This window comes from Eptatretus burgeri, chromosome 4, assembly GCF_056783735.1.
Source record: "Eptatretus burgeri isolate ZD-2024b chromosome 4, Ebu_testis_v1, whole genome shotgun sequence".
Taxonomy (NCBI): Eukaryota; Metazoa; Chordata; class Myxini; order Myxiniformes; family Myxinidae; genus Eptatretus; species Eptatretus burgeri.
This window is the reverse complement of record NC_140964.1, coordinates 65,762,433-65,778,806: the sequence shown is the minus strand read 5'-3', so window position 1 is coordinate 65,778,806 and position 16,374 is coordinate 65,762,433. Positions and strand designations below refer to the sequence as shown.

The 16,374-nt window shown below is 42.8% G+C and overlaps 1 protein-coding gene across 2 annotated transcripts in view; it reads left to right on the top strand.

The window, feature by feature from the left end:
* The window catches only part of ANAPC5 (anaphase promoting complex subunit 5), a 59,316-nt gene that overhangs the window by 14,721 nt on the left and 28,221 nt on the right, over positions 1-16,374 (top strand). The window contains exons 4-10 of one of the 2 annotated variants that reach the window (XM_085878496.1): positions 3,285-3,543; positions 6,282-6,384; positions 6,470-6,571; positions 6,806-6,996; positions 7,513-7,594; positions 7,754-7,843; positions 7,986-8,167. In XM_085878496.1, coding sequence (XP_085734622.1) covers positions 3,285-3,543; positions 6,282-6,384; positions 6,470-6,571; positions 6,806-6,996; positions 7,513-7,594; positions 7,754-7,843; positions 7,986-8,167 — 1,009 coding nt within the window. The remainder of the gene's footprint in view (positions 1-3,284; positions 3,544-6,281; positions 6,385-6,469; positions 6,572-6,805; positions 6,997-7,512; positions 7,595-7,753; positions 7,844-7,985; positions 8,168-16,374) is intronic. The other variant, XM_085878497.1, reaches the window with a different exon arrangement.

The window sequence follows — 16,374 nt, the reverse complement described above, 5'->3', positions numbered from 1 at the left end:
TGAAGAGCGAAAGGAGTTCCGAAAATACTGTTGCGATCTGTTCAGCTGCCATAAAACGAAACAACGAAAAGATCTTCGCTATTTGTCAAATGATATGTTGATGAAATTTTCTTCAATGGTGAAAATAGATGACAGACTTTGTACTTCATGCAAAAAAAAACTTTCTCAGTTGTCACCATAGCGTACTGAAGAATCATCTTCGACTAGTTCAAAATTATCATCAGAAGGTACTATCGATGACATTGCAGAATCTATTTCGACAGATGAGGGCAAGGAGGTTTTTGAGCGAGACGCAGAAGTTGACCTATTAAACCAGTCGTTATGATAGGCGAAAGCCCATTCGACAAACGAAAGGCGGAAAGGAACCCAGGGTACGTTCCTGAAAAGCGAAGTAAAGTCGAAGATTCTGTGCGAAAGAAATTAGAACTAGTTGCTGGACCAAACACTGTGGAGAAAACACAAAATACAGCGTCAAAATGTGGTGAAAACTGCATGCCAGAGGTGATCAAAAGCCTGAAAGAAAAATACGTTGTTTCGAGGCGTTCAGAGCAAATACGTATACTGACAATATTTGCTAGGAATATGAGCATCAGAGGGATGATGAGTGAATAGGATGATTGAAAAATAGATGATGAGGATGATCATCATGTGATGGCACGCATACTTTGTAACTCAGCACAACCGGCATGTTATTTCAAACCTTGTGAAAGTTGCCCATCAATTGACGACTTCAAAACCGAGCTACTGAGTGCTTATGAACTCGAGGATATTGATGAAATTCAGTTTAAACGGTGGACATCCACCGATCGATCTGAACTGAGCTCCATAGTCCTGCCTTTGGGAGAATTCATTAATCAATTCTGTGAATGCGTGGTGAAATTAGTGAGACACAACTTCATTCCCAAGGCCCAATCTCAGTTTCTGAAAAATAAGAAAGAGGAAATCGGTGAAGGAGAATTTGTCATTATTGGAGACTTCTCGGAGAGCTATTCGTTTGTCGTACATGATGCGGCCCAAGGATTCCATTGGAACTGCTCTCAAGCGACAATTCACCCCTGGGTTTACTATTTCAAATCAGACGATGGCAAATTAAACCACGATTCGTCCACGATTATATCAGAATGCAATACTCACGACGTTGTCTCAGTCCACCTCTTCTCAGACGGTTGCACTGGCCAATATAAGATTTGCAAAGCCTTCATAAACCTATGTCGTCACAAATCAGAGTATGGTATTGATGCAGAATGGCATTTTTTTGCTACAAGTCATGGCAAGGGCCCTTCAGATGGCGTGGGAGGTACAGTCAAATGAGAAGCAACATGTGATAGCCTGCGTAGACTTTACGACAGTCAAATTATTTTTTCCAAAAGATATTTTCGCCTTTGCTGAAAATGGTTTGAATGAAATGAAGTTCGGTCACGGGATCCAAGAGGCGTATGACGAGGAAGAACGAAATCTGGAACAAAGGTTAAAAATGGCCAAAACCATAGCTGGAACTCAAAAACTTCATGCTTTCATCCCTATTTCTGAAACTGCTTTTCAAGTACGTGAATTCAGCCTTTGCGAGGAACACCGTATCGAGTCAGCTCTTTCAAAATCTACATTAACTTTAAACGGGAAACTCTCAGCTTATGTCACAGTGCATTATGATGGAAAATGGTGGCTTGCCTGCATCATGGAAGCCTTTCAGGACACTCATGAGGTGAAAGTGAATTTTCTTCATCCAAACGGGCCTGCAAATAGTTTATTTTTTCCTGACATAGATCACTGCATTTTAGACATTTCTGATATACTTCTTTCCGTAGAAACAAAAATTGCTATCGGTAGAACCTACACAATCGGTAAAAAAGAAACACAGCTGTCAAATAAAACTATGATTGGCAAAAAATCTTGACTATAATATGCGAGGAAAAACTCTTACTCATACTAGTATCGCTTCCAGTTCCTGCATTTGCATGTGGAAAATTTATGTGCAATATACTGATATCGTGTATTGGAAATCTTGTGTTCAAATATTGTGCTATGTATTGTGGCGTATTGTGTGTCCAGCACCCGAGTCCCCGAACAATGAAACCATCATCACACTTGAACCCATTGAGATCCCATTTTCATTTATGCTGAGGAGTTGGAGTATATGAAGGGGTATTCTCACACGCAAAAATCGGGACCATCGGTTTGGCTGGGGAGCGGGGGCCCAAAGTCAATGGGCACCCCAAACTATAACATTTTGAATTACTGTTTCGGAGTGATTTTACTTGACGCGATTCGAAAGATCTCGCTTTTACGAGCATTTTGATACTAAGATCAGCCAAATCGGACCACTACAACCTGTGATATGACCAATGGAAGATTGTGGGGCAGCCGGGGGTGCCCAAATTTGGGGGGCCCCTAAAATGGGCCCCGATGGGCCCACAGGGCTAAAAGTTGGTATTTTGAGTTTTTTTCACCAAGTGAATAAATGACCAACATATGGGGAGAAAATGAGGTATTTGTGTTGGGAGGGTGTGTACACTTGATATGGAATGCTCCAAGAGCATATGTTAAGCAGTTGAGGACAGTTCGGCCACCAGTCTGTGGGAGAGCAGAAGTAGCAGTCCTTTTGCTTGAGCGAAGATGCATGAAGTACCTTTGGTGCCAGGGGTTATTTGCATTTACACACAGTTGATTCTTTGATCCCGTAATGGCAGCCCACATATGCCGCACTTTCACCTCTTGCCAATGTATCTAACAACTTCATTTATTTTTTTCGCACAATGTCATTACCTTTTGGCACGATTAATTTTGTACATCGTTTTATGTTTGGGCACCATTATTAACTGTTGTGTGTCTACTAGATCTTGTGGAAGTAGTATTACAGGATCTCCATATGTCATTTCCTGTTTGATGATTTGTAATTAAATTTGGCTTCGTTCCGGACGCTGGTCTGATTACTACAATTAACGGTGTGCGAGAAACAACGAAAGGCTCATAATGGGATGTCATACACGCGACGCTGCAAGTCTTACACGCGGACGCAAAAAATGACTCGTCTTGGCTCAAAAACCGCGATTTGCCAAAATTAAACATCGCGATAACTAAATTGGAACACAATATGTTTCTCACGATTGGTCGAAACCCACGACATTAGAACCCACAATATTTGAGGGTTTACTGTACATTTGTGGTTGACCCCAGCCAGGAGCTCCATCAGACAAAAGAACCAAGTCAAATAAGTGCATTAATGTTTGTAATATTCTAACACTGTTTTTCTTTTTTTTTGTTCCCATCCACCCACCTATCCATAGTGATGTTTGTACGTCGTACAGTGCTTGCCTACAACAAGCTCTCATTCTCCCAAACTCAGCAGTTTCATATCCTCCTCCAGAAATACTTTCATGCAAAATCTCAGCCTGAAGAACAAAGTCACACCTGTAGAAGGCTCAACATGTCGCCAACGAATAATGACAAAGATTTGATCAGGTGCTCATTCAACAGGGTCCCTGCAGATAGGGAGGAAACCCCATGGATTACCTCCAATGATTTTCAGGAGGATGGACAGCAGCAGTGAGTGGCATCCAGGGAAAGGGTGGGGACTTTCAACAAGTCTTTGCAAATACATTGTTGTTCTCCTCCTCTTCTCTTTATAAGGGGTGAGGTCTGATGGCACCAAGCTTTTGCCCCTGCCTACTATGATACTCCTCCACCTCCTTATGTCCTTGGCCAACTCCCTCCCCTCTCCAACCACTCCTACCTTACGGATACCCATCCTTACACAATCCTTCTATCTCAACCAGGGTCGACCTCTTTTCCTCCTACCTTGCTCCTCAATCTATCTGTTCTCTTTGCCATTCTTTCTTCCCTCATCTGCATCAAGTGTCCAGCCCATCTCAGCCAGCATTTCACCAATCTTTCCGTCAAGCTCATCTGCACACCAATCTCCTCCCTCAGTTCATCCATCCTCTTTCTCTCCACCCTCTTCACTCCCTCAATCCTCCTAACAGTTGTTCTCGCAAACCTACAGCCTTTGTTGTTGTCTCTGTCGTTGCTACCGTCTCCAGGCCGTAAAAGTAGGCCGGCGTTGCACACGACGTCAGAACCTTCCCTTTCAATTTTCTTTGTCTTTGTTTGCCATTACTCCTTCCACTCTCCTCCATGCATTCACACCCACCTGAATCCTCTGCACCTCTGCCTCAGACTTACCATTCCCGGTCACAGTTCCTCCCAGATGGTCACTGTTCCTCCCAGATACTCTAACCTGATATTCATTTCTTTTTTTTTCTGCTGCCCAACCCACATCACCTCAGTCTTCGCCATACTCATCTTCGGCCAATGCTTCCCAAATGCTCCTTCCACTCCCCCAGTACTTCCTGCATCTCCCGCCCACTCTCCACCACAACAGCCAGATCGTCTGCAATCAACATCCTCCCCATACTACCTCTCAAGCTCACCTTCCTGCTTACCAGCGCAATCACCATGATAAGCAGGAGTGGACAGAGAGAGCTTCCCTGCCTCAAACTGATGTTCACACTGAACTCCTCAACCATCACAGGACCATCCAAAACTATTCCCTTCCTTCTTTTGCACATCCCTTCCACCTTTTGCTTCCGGCACTCCCATCCATCTCAGTGTCACCATCTCTCTCGGGACAGTGTTGTAGGCCTTCTCCTGGTCCACAAATCCCAATAACATCACACCTTGCACCTCCAACCTCTTCTCCACCAGCTGTCTTAGCGTGAACATCTCATCCGTTGTGCCCCTACCCTTTCTAAACCCCTGCTGCTCTTCTCTGATCTCCATCTCCCCCTCCTCTTTATCCCGTCCAGAATCCTCTCCAGCACCTTCATTTCGTGACTTGTGAGCGTAATACCCCTGTACTTCCCCAGATGTTGAACATCGCCCTTTACCTTCCATATTGGCACAATTAACCCTGTCCCCCAATCCTCTGGAAATGAACCCTCTCTCATACATATATTCAAAGCCTCTTCATCCAACTGACTCTGACTTCTTCCGCTGCAATTATCATCTCTGTACATACCTCATCAATGCCTGGTGCCCTTCCCTTCGTCCTCTATGATCGCCACCAACTCCATTTCCTCTCTACATAACACAGCAGCTCCAGCTCGCTGTTGCTTCCTTCCCGGTTCAACAGCTCTTTGAAATATCCTTCCCACATCTTCATTACTACCCCCCCCCCCTCTCTGCCACTAGCCTCCTGCCACCATCCTTAATCACCACTACCCCCTCCCCCTTCATATCCTAACCATCTTCATCCCTGTCACGAGCCAATTTATAAATCATATTTCTACCCCCATCCTTTTCCAACTTGTTGAACACCTCCTCTACCATGTCACCCCTCACCTTATCCACAGCTCTCCTTGCTGCTTTCTTCTTCTGCCCAGTTAATAATAATGTGTTAAACTGTTAAATGCATTTTGTATAAGGAGTTCAGCATTTGGTGAATTCTTTTTATTTTTTTTAATTATCCTGTCCCCTGTGTAGCAGAAGACGAGGTTTTGCAATCATGTCTGTCTGTCCGGGCTTTTTTTTTTTACCATTTGAGCTTTTGTCATCAAATTTTCAACAAAGCTTTATGAGAATATGGAGATGACAATAGTAATTTTGTGAAAACAATAATAATAATTATTATATATTATTGTTGTTCAACCCTCTTGTTTTGCACTTGTTTTTTTTCAACTTCTTTTTTTTTTTTTTTTCTCAGCAACCACTTGTCCGATTGACACAAATTTTTCAGGGTTGGAGCGACCCTCTCCCCCCCCCCCCCAATGGAGAATATTTAAATTATAATTGTGATATCGTAGGTCACATCATGTGGCAGCTATCTTAAATTATAAATGCCAAAAATTTAAGCATCATATCTCTGAAACCGATAATCTTAAAAATTTGAAACTTGGCACATCTCATGATACTCCCAATGGGGCATAAAGGATTGTAAGGATGATGCCATCAGTGAAGTGGTAGACCAGCCCAAAATGTTTTAATCAAAATCCTTGTTTACCATTGAGATCCAGTGTGTTTGTGCAGGCTGTAACATTTTTACCAATGGAGCTTTTCTCGTCAAATGTTCAACAACGCTTTAGTATGAGATTGTGGAGAACACAAATGAATAATTATATAATATGTACAGTACAATTTTTTATTTATTTTTTAATTGTCGTTTTCGTCGAGTTTAGTTTCAGTACAAAGAGGACGTAGACAAGCTTTGCATTTTGAGATGCTTTCTACTTTTATTTCAGTTAATTGATCTTTTTTTTAAGTGTTTTTTTTTTTTTTTGTCGTTGCAGCAATGTGCCAAACTCCAAGCCCATGACCCTTCCTGACAAGCCATGGAGAACACCAACCATGCCCTTATCAAAGCGACAAGCTGAGATTTTCCTTTATGAGCAGGTATGGTGCTGTCCTTATTTATCCTTCATTCTCACAGAAATGTCTCCATGTAGGTTCCTGCACTATTGTCACACTGTGTTTGCAGGCATCACTCTTATTATGGAATGAGGAAGCGGCAGAAATTCCTGTTGTCATGCAAGCTCACGTATCGGATATTCTTGAAAGCAATCCAGACTTCACACGTGCTGTAAGCTTGTCATTTTGCCAAAGTTGCTCTGTATCTGTCTTCCTTCACCTTTCTGTAATAGTCTTTCTTTCTTTCTTTCTTTCTTTCTTTCTTTCTTTCTTTCTTTCTTTCTTTCTTTCTTTCTTTCTTTCTTTCTTTCTTTCTTTCTTTCTTTCTTTCTTTCTTTCTTTCTTTCTTTCTTTCTTTCTTTCTTTCATCCCTCACACAATCATGCTTTTTGTATACCCCCTTCAGCGCTATCTTACTTACCTAAACTCCATGCGTGTGAGAGATGTTTTTTCTGCAACACATGCCCTACGCCACTACTTTGACCGGAGACCGCCCCTCATCGCAGAGGATGCTGGGGGAGAAGCGCTCGATGACAGCAGCAGCTTGCGTTATGCGGCACTTTCCCAAGCTGCCCTTCACTGTCAGTTGGGCCACCTGTAAGCTAGGACAAGAACAGTTTATCAATACTTATTGGTCTTCTCTTTTGTGTACTATGTGGCTGGTTAATTGTGCATTCATTGCTGGGTTTCCAAAAAATAAAATTGGGGTTAGGGTGGTTGGGGGGGGGGAGAGGGCTTGTGGGGTCACACCAAAATTGAGGACTGTTCAGAATATACAAACCACTTTAAGAAATTGGGGATGGGGATGTGGTTGGGGAGGAAGGGGTGGGGGTGGGTGTGGTAACAGGTGACAGTAGCTCTTCTGTAATTAGTTTTAATGTTGATGAGGCTGCACACATTTTCTGTGGTGAGTAATTTGGCAGCTTCTGATTAACACGTGCAACCCAGTTCAATAACTTTTGCTTCCTGCCTGTTGTTTGATATGTAATTCATGTTATTCGCCTTTGCCATGTGATTGCAGTGTGCCAGATGTAGGAAAACGTACCTTTTAAGTTCAGAATGAATATACTTGTGGAGTAATCTTGTTTTTTCAACATGTGTTGTGTGCGTCAGTGAAGAGACCCAATTGGCCTTGCAAGAAGCAATACAAAAGGCCCAGGAGGCAGCAGATCATGTTTGTCTGCAGCATTGCCTGGTGGGTTCTGTGCCTTGTATAGTTGAATTAAAGTCCAACTCGGACATATCAATTGTTGCATTGCATGCCTTTCGCACCTTAGGAAATGTCATAAGATTTGCGAAGCAAGAGTCTTCCTGCACACTTTGGAGTTTTTGTAACATCATATGTGGTTCTCAGAGCTGGCTGGCACAGTTGGAACAACTGAAGGGGTTACGTGGTCAAGCACTTCTACAGCACTCTGTCAGGAAGGCCTCCAGCCAGAAACCGGTCAGAACTCCGACCTCGCTCGTCTTTCCCTGGCTCTCGTTTAACTCCCCTGTATTCTGTCTTACTTTCGCTTGCGGTGTCTTCACGCACGATAGCCATATTCCAGAATATACGTCTTAGCCCTCTTCACCCTTTTGCATAGAAGACCACCTCATTGAGCCTTCAAGCCTTGCTAAGACACCTGGCAAGCACCGGCTACTCTCCTTCGACCGTGTTTGAGGCTGTGACTATGCTGAATACTCTGCACGCCAAGCTACTGCTTTCTGACCTGTACGCTCTTGCGACTGTACAGCGTGCTGCTCTGTGGCGCATGTATGGCAAAAGGTGTGATGGTATTTTTTCTTTGTATGAAATGCTGTTATTCTGTCTTGACAATAGCTTATAATTGATTTTGCCGAGCTTGGGTTAAAAAAAATTTCCTGTAAAATCTATTGTGTGGATATAAACACATGCTACTTAAATTGCTCATTAATAGCACCAAGATGGCTGGATACCTTGTATTTCGTACACTTGCCCTCGAGTTATCTAATTTTGGTTGGTTCTTGAGGGATTCTCCCAGTTTCACCTTTAAAACCTGCATCTCTTTCGGTTTGAAACAATCTGAACTTCCCATCCCTTCAGTAGATGGGGTTAAATTCCAATTTAAATATCTTCTCTATCTACTGTCACTGCCTTTCCAGGCAGACCATTCCATGAAGTCACCATTCTCTGATTGAAAGGCCCCTGACTTATTACTGCTCTAACTCTCAGGCAATGTTCCCTGGTCCTATCATTGTCTATTCTGCTGATGAAAACTCTTCTGCACTTATTTTGTCTATATCCTTCATTAGCCTAAACATCTTGATCAAATCCTCTCATAATAGAAGGAAGAAGAAGAAGGATAAGAAGCTTAGATAAAATATACTGAAACACAAAAGAAACTTACCACTTGTTTGAAATATAATAAAATTGTAACAGTTCAAAATATAATAAACCAACAATTGCTAATTGAAACATTGGCATTTTATTGATGACATGTCAAGTTTTTTGACCAAGATACACCATCTCATAAGTTTGTTCTACAGTACAGAACAGCACAGGGTGCAATGTCAGTCCCCTTTCAATAGCGTGTGTGGCCACCATTGTTTTGGATACAGGCAGTGCATGGTCGGTGCATACTGCCTACCAGTCTTTGGATGGATTGCTGCTGGATTCTGTCCCACTCAGTCCTCAATGTCTGAAGCCATCTGACTTAGGACCATCTGCCTGTCCTGCCTTGCAGTGGTGACACTTGGCCTCCCTGATCGAGGTCTGTCATCTGCAGAGGTGTGGAGGGTGTCTCTGTCCACCAGGGCCGATTATCGTCTGGTGTGAACAGCCAAGGCGACGTGCCACCTCGCGGTAGCTCAATCCGCCTTGCAGTATGCCCAAGGCACACTGCCGTTGATCCCTTGACAATCGTGGCATGTTGATTGAAATGCCCATTATGCACTGGCCTTTTTAAAGCCAATATCAAGACATCACGTGCAGCTCATTAAAATCATCCCGTACCCCTTGGCTAATCACTGAGAGTCAAAACGGCTATTCAACAGCTGTGCTATGAAGTGACCATCCGTGACCGTTTTGTCTGACAGTGAGGACACTATTATCCACAAATAAGTTCACACATTTACTACACGCAGTGTTATTGTTGATATTTGAAGGTTTAAAAGGTGGTAAGTTTCTTTTGTGTTTCAGTCTATAAATTTGCATCCTTTTATATCTGGTAGAATAATGGCAGAGATAAAATGGCACATCCTCCATTCTGCACTTGCTAATGACAAACTTTGCATCCAATGTCTCCTTTTCCTGCTCTGCCTCTCATCACTCCTCTAATCATATTCTTGTAAAAGCCCACATCTCTCTGGCTAATATTTAGGAGTGACCTCAATGTCACAGATTGTGGCTTTTTGCACAGGCCAATTGGCGAGGACTGTAATCTGCTCTCTCAAAAAAGGATTGGGGTGTCATCATCGCAGCATCTGAGCTTAGGAATACTGCACTCGTACTTAGTCAAGCAGCTTACTTTCTCACCGTGAAAGACCAACTTAATTGAGAGGAACTGTTGGTCACTCTGTAAGGTTAACAAGTGCATGTTCATCTCAAGGCAAGCCAGAAAACATAATCATGCTACTCTCAAGGCTAAGTTGTCCAATCGGTCTCCTAATCAGTCGTGCTGACGTTTTATGAAACCTGTGTCTGGTGTATGCTCCCCCCACCCCCCCCCGTATCTAACTATTCATGCACGATAGCTCCCCCCCTCCCTCCATCTCCTCACTTTATATCAAAGGGCATTACTGTAGAATTTGCTCGAATGTCTTAAGTCTGCGTTTATCTCCAAATCTCATGTATCCAACCCACCCCGTTCTATTCTCATATTACTCCCTTGTACTCACTGTTGACTGGACTTTGTGTCTTTCACACCCGAGGATGGACAATAAGGTCTGGCCAGCCTTTCGGCCTGCTTTGGAATGATTCCAGAATGCTTCATTGCCCATGTTGTCAAATATTGCTCTCCTACTGTTGCTTATCTGTCTGTTCTTTTCAGGCTGTCCTCCTTTGCTAGTCTCCTGTCTGCTTGAAATTCAGCGAACATCACTGCCATAACAAGGAGGGTGCAAAAACGGATCCTATTGACTATAGACCAGTTAGCCAACTTCAATTTATATGCAACATCATGGAATATATCATCGATGCTATCAAGGCTATCGTCGGTTCAAACAGCCTCACATCTGACCATCAGTTTGGATTCCATCTCAGTCCCTTAACTCTGCACATGCTACTGCTTCTCTCTCTACAATGGTCGAAGGCCCCAAATCTCAAACGAGGTTAGGATAATTTCACCGAACATATCTCAATCATTCAACATCCTGCTCTGATTGTCAGGTTGGCTACCTGCATCATACAAGGCAGCCCTCAGCATACAAGGCCACTCATCTGGCTTTCTTACCTCCTCCACCTGCACAGTCAATGCACTGTTATCAATGTGTGCCTCTTCTCTCCCAATAGAGGCTGGAGCTCCCCAAGACACTGTCTTAGGCACAGTCTTGTTCCTCATCATCTACATAAACAACCTCAGATGTTCTATAAAACGCTATTGATACTGGGTCAAAGCAGCTAAGTGTGAGCCAAATTGTTTCAGAAGTCGTGAAAAAAAACAATTTTCATGTACAGTGAAGTTGTTGCAGCATAAAAAAAAATCCAAGATTCACTGAACATTTTGCAAAAAAAAGTTTATAAAAAGGATTGGTCTTCACAAAATGTCATCATTTTCAAAATATGGTCGGATTTTTTGATTTGGTCAGGCTGACATGCAAGTTTTCAGCTCAAACAACAGCCAAGTCAGCTCTAATGATTTGTCCAGGACAAAAACATTGTAGTTTCGGGGTTTTATAGCTTGTACCATTGTTTCAGAATGTGATGTGAACCATTGTTTAAAATGACTGTCAACTCATCGATGACTGTCATTCGAAGGGTCAAAAACCCAAAATTGTCCAGAAATGATAACCTGAATAAAATACTGCATCAATGCTATCAGTAAGCTTAGTAATATAATCAAAAGCATTTATTATGGAAAATAACATGAATTACACAGAAAAATCACCTTTCTGAAAATGTGACTGACCGGTGGAGAAATTTTCATCGGATGATATTTTCACGAATAGGGGGAATAAGGGAATGATAGATTAATCACTTCCATTGTATTTGAGTATACGAGGTGTGTTCAAAAAGTATCCAACCTTAATTTTTCGTGCGTAAACAAATGAAGCTCGGGAGGCATGGTTTGGTGCACGTATGTAGGCGATCCTAATCCGTATGCGTGAATATTTTCCCGCCTGCAGAAGCTATCAGTCACCGACAGACTGCCGATGAGTGAGGAAGTGTAAATGAGCGCCGTCGAATTTTCGTTTTTGACAAAATGACCGATCACTGTGGTCTCATCGCCAGTGATCACTGTGTTGAAGAAGTTGGGATCGCTGTTCACAGTCTCCAGAATGTCCTGTGCGATCTCCAAACGGAGTTGCTTCTGCTCGATCGTTAGCAGCTTTGGCACGAACTTCGCTGAGAGTCTCCTTAAGCCCAAATCCTCAGTCACAATGGAATGAACGGATCCAATGCTGACGCCCGCCTTGTCTGCAAGTCCTCTGATCGTGATTCGACGATCCTGCATCAGCAGGGTCCTCACTTGGTCAATGACTATCTCATTTTGGGATGTTGAGGGCCTACCAGAACGTGCTTCACTTTCCACTGATGTGCGACCATCTTTGAAGCGGTTGTACCACTCTTTTATCTGTGTGGTACCCATTGCTTCGTTCCCGAAGGCCTGTTGGATCTTGCGGATCGTTTCCACTTGGGAATCGCCAAGCTTTACACGAAATTTGATGCAGTAGCGTTGTTCAAGTTTTTCCATCATTTTGTCAAAAACGAAAATCCGACGGCGCTCACTTACACTTCCTCACTCATCGGCGGTCTGTCGGCGACTGACAGCTTCTGCAGGCGGGAAAATATTCACGCATACGAATTGGGATCGCCTACATACGTGCACCAAACCACGCCTCCCTAGCTTCATTTGTTTACGCACGAAAAATTAAGGTTGGATACTTTTTGAACACACCTCGTATAACCAACAACAATTTAATTGCCATGTTATTCGTCAAAACTATTGACTGAAATGCAAAATGTGACCGACCGGTGGAGATTTTCACTGGCCAAACCCAATTTGCTCGCTGAGTCATATCAGTTCCCAAATCTTGATGGTACCAAGCATGAAAGTTTACTATTACTCGAAGAAACTTTCAAGCAATATCATGAGAAAAAATATTTATTTTCTATCGGATTGGACTCAAGGGAATTTATAGGCACCAATAAGAGCCTTCTAGTGTGAAAATGGTCAATTTCGACGTTTTCCGTCAGTTCACATGGATAGGCCCTTTTCGAGCTGATCCAATTCTATTTTCAGATAATATTGGGGCTATTTGTCATACTGGGAACCAAGACTAGCATAAAAATTGAAATAATTATGTCAGCCCTACAAGAAATGTCATTAATTTACAAATGTGAAAATAAAAAACAGGCCCTTATTGACAACTTCATTACAAATTCCCCAGAGTGAGCACATGAAGGACTCGATATAGACTCGGAAGACCATACATTTTTTTTTTAATAGATTTTCAAACGCTTGTTTAGAATATCTCCAAAATTTTGTTTAGTAAACTATTTAGGCACGCTGATCACTTTTCTACAATGAGGGTTCCCTGAAACACCATGGCTCACACTTCCCTGCGTTGGGCCTACTGCGGGTAACAGTATAGCAGCAAACACACTGCTTATCTGCAGTAGGTGGTTCTGTGGCTTTCACAGTGTGCAACTAAAAGACAGAACTAGCAAGTACAACTGGAAAACTAGCGAGTTCTGGTAGTGGACAACAGGTGGTGGTTACTTAATAGGGTGTTGGGCCACCACGTGCGGCCAATACCACTTATATGCGTCATGGCATAGAGTCCACCCAGCGTCCGGAATTCTGCAGGAGGGATGCGGCATCATTCTTCCATGAGAAAATCAATCAACCCATACCTGTTTGATGGAGGTGCAAAACGCTGTCTCAGACATCATTCCAGAATATCCCATAAATGCCCGATTGGGTTCAGCTCTGGTGACTGAGAAGGCCATGACTTGTGTATAACATCAGTGTCATGCTCATAAAACCATTGGGTGACCACACGTGCTCTGAGGATGGGGGCATTGCCATCCTGGAAGACAACCCTCCCAGCAGGAAAGAAATGCTGCAACAAGGGTGAAGATGATCACTCAGTCTCATGAAGTAGTGATTGACCTTGCCTTCTAAGGGAATGTCTGCACAAAAACCATGAAAATGTTCCCCCACAACATCACAGAACCACCACAACCCTTCACTGTTGGAACCAAGCACTCAGTATTGTAAAGTTATGAAGGTTGGCACAATGTGCACTCATCCATTTGTCAAGAACATGGTGAAGCATGATTCATCTAACCATATCACATTTCTCCACTGCTCGATAGTCCATTGCTTGTGCTCTTTGCACCGCTGGACTCGCAAACGTGCATTGCCAGGTGTGATGAGTGGTTTGTGCACTGCAACCCGACTATGGTATCCCACTCTGTGATCTCAGTGGACCATTTTTGATGAAACTGGCTGCTTGGTTGAAATTTAGTTTAAATTTACAGTCAATTGATCTGCAGTTGCTCACCTGCTTTGCCTTGAACTTAAGAATCAATGCACGGATATCACAATCCTAGAGTATGCGCTTCCCCACACTGTTGCCTTTTGCTGATGTCTTTCCCTCTGAGTTCCATGCCAACATCACCTTGGACACCGTTGCTCGTGAAACATCAGCAAGTTGAGCTGTCTTTTTCACTAAAGCTCCTGCCAAACGCACCCCAACAATCACCTCTTTCAAAGTCAGAGGTCTCCTCTTGCAGCCATGCTCATCATAATTACAGGCACCAGGCCTGTGCAGGATTTTTATACATGACCCAAAGCATGCTGGAATATTACTTGCTTAATTAACACATGGGCCACACCTATGTGGAAGCCGTTGCTTTCAATATACTTGGTATCCCTCATTTACCCAGGTGTTTCCTTTTTCTTTTCTTTTTTTTTTGTCCACCGTGTGGGTGTGTGTGTGTGTGTGTGTGTGTGTGTGTGTGTGTGTGTGTGTGTGTGTGTGTGTGTGTGTGTGTGTGTGTGTGTGTGTGTGTGTGTGTGTGTGTGTCTCCCATAACTCCAAAACCATGAAACCAAGCAGCCTGAAACTTTGCATGCGTACTAATGGAACTCTAAGGAAGTCTACGAGTGAAAATTGGGTGTTTAGGTTCATTAAAACCTTTTGAAGATTATTAAATGCCTTATTTAATTATCACCTTTATGAGGCGCATCCTCTGCCACCTCGCTCTGAATGACGTCTTGAAGAACATCCTAGGTTACCTCGCTGGGGTCTGAAGCTGCCATGTTTTTTTGGCCTGCTCAACTTGCCTCCATTTAGAACAGACCGCAATGATTTAACGATAATGTAAATTTTTAAATATTTTTTCTTTTTCTTTTTTTCTTTTTCACTTTCCTCACTTGTATTATCGAATGCCTTGATCATCATACCTATGAATCACTGGAGACGTTGCAATGCTTATAAGCACCTGGAGACGCCAGCGTTGGTGACTTTATTTCATTTCAACACATGCCATAACCTAGAAAATCTCTTAAAGCCGAATTATAAAATTTAAGCTCCAGAATTGTACTTATTAGCAGTTCCGACTGCTAAAAAAGCATTAATTTGTCTAATTCGGACATAGTTTGGACATTCGGACATAGCTATCACTTGCCAAGCCAGCTGTCCTTATCAACCACTTAATTGGAATACTTGCTTGAGTACTTAAACCACTTGCTAAGTGCCCCACAGTTGATGGACATAATGTTCGTGTCCCAATCAGGATTTACAGTGGGCAGTTGCTACAAGGTAGAGGTACATATATAAGTATATTTACCTCTGCTACCAAAGGTGAAGGAGGTTATGTTTTCACCCTTTTCTGTCCTTTGTCTGTCTATTTGTTTGTGTACAGGATATCTCAAAAAGTTGTGGATGGATTCAGATGAAACTTTGTGGACACGTTGGGTGTGTGACAAGGAGGAATTGATTCAATTTTTGTGAAGATCCAGATCCGGATCTGATAATTTTTTTAAGGGATTCTTCACCATTGAGAGATAGGGCCAAAAACGATATATATTGCATGATATTAAAAAATATATATATTGGGCCAGATATGTTCTCGTGGATTAGGCATTACGTGGCGGAGGTATGCGCTCCACCGAGTGCCCTTCTAGTTGGATCTGTAATTGAGGGAATCTCCATTGGTGTGTGTGTGTGTGTATGCCTGCAATACTTGGTTATGGGAGTGGTGGTGGCAGTTTCATGCTGTATCTTGGAGGTTTTAACTTTTAACCTCAGCAGCATATGGGCAATAATGTTTTCCTTTGTCCCATGACTGTTTCAAAAGCAATTGGTTATTTTATATGACTCTGTGTGCTTTACAAATGTTATATATTTCTCTTTGTGAGTTTCAAAGCAAAATACATTTGATAACACCCGATTTGTGAGCTGTTTGCCACATTCAAGTGTTTTCTCAATTACAGAGCCAAAATGTTTCCACCTGTTACATGACGTGTTTGTCTGTGTGTGTTCATAAGGAAGAACATGTTCTCTGCTAACTCCACTACCCCCACTACCTTCTTCTCTATCTCTCTATCTCTCTCTATTGGGATTCGCTAGATATCCGTTATTGTCGGGTTTTGTGTGTATGTGTGTGTGTGTGTGTGTGTGTGTGTGTGTGTGTGTGTGTGTGTGTGTGTGTGTGTGTGTGTGTGTGTGTGTGTGTCTGCAACATGAGGCTCCACAGCACAAACCGATTTCGATGAAACTTGCTGAACAGGTGCCATATGGGCTGGGAGTGTGCGCGTTTGAGTTTCGTTGCTAAGTAACCAC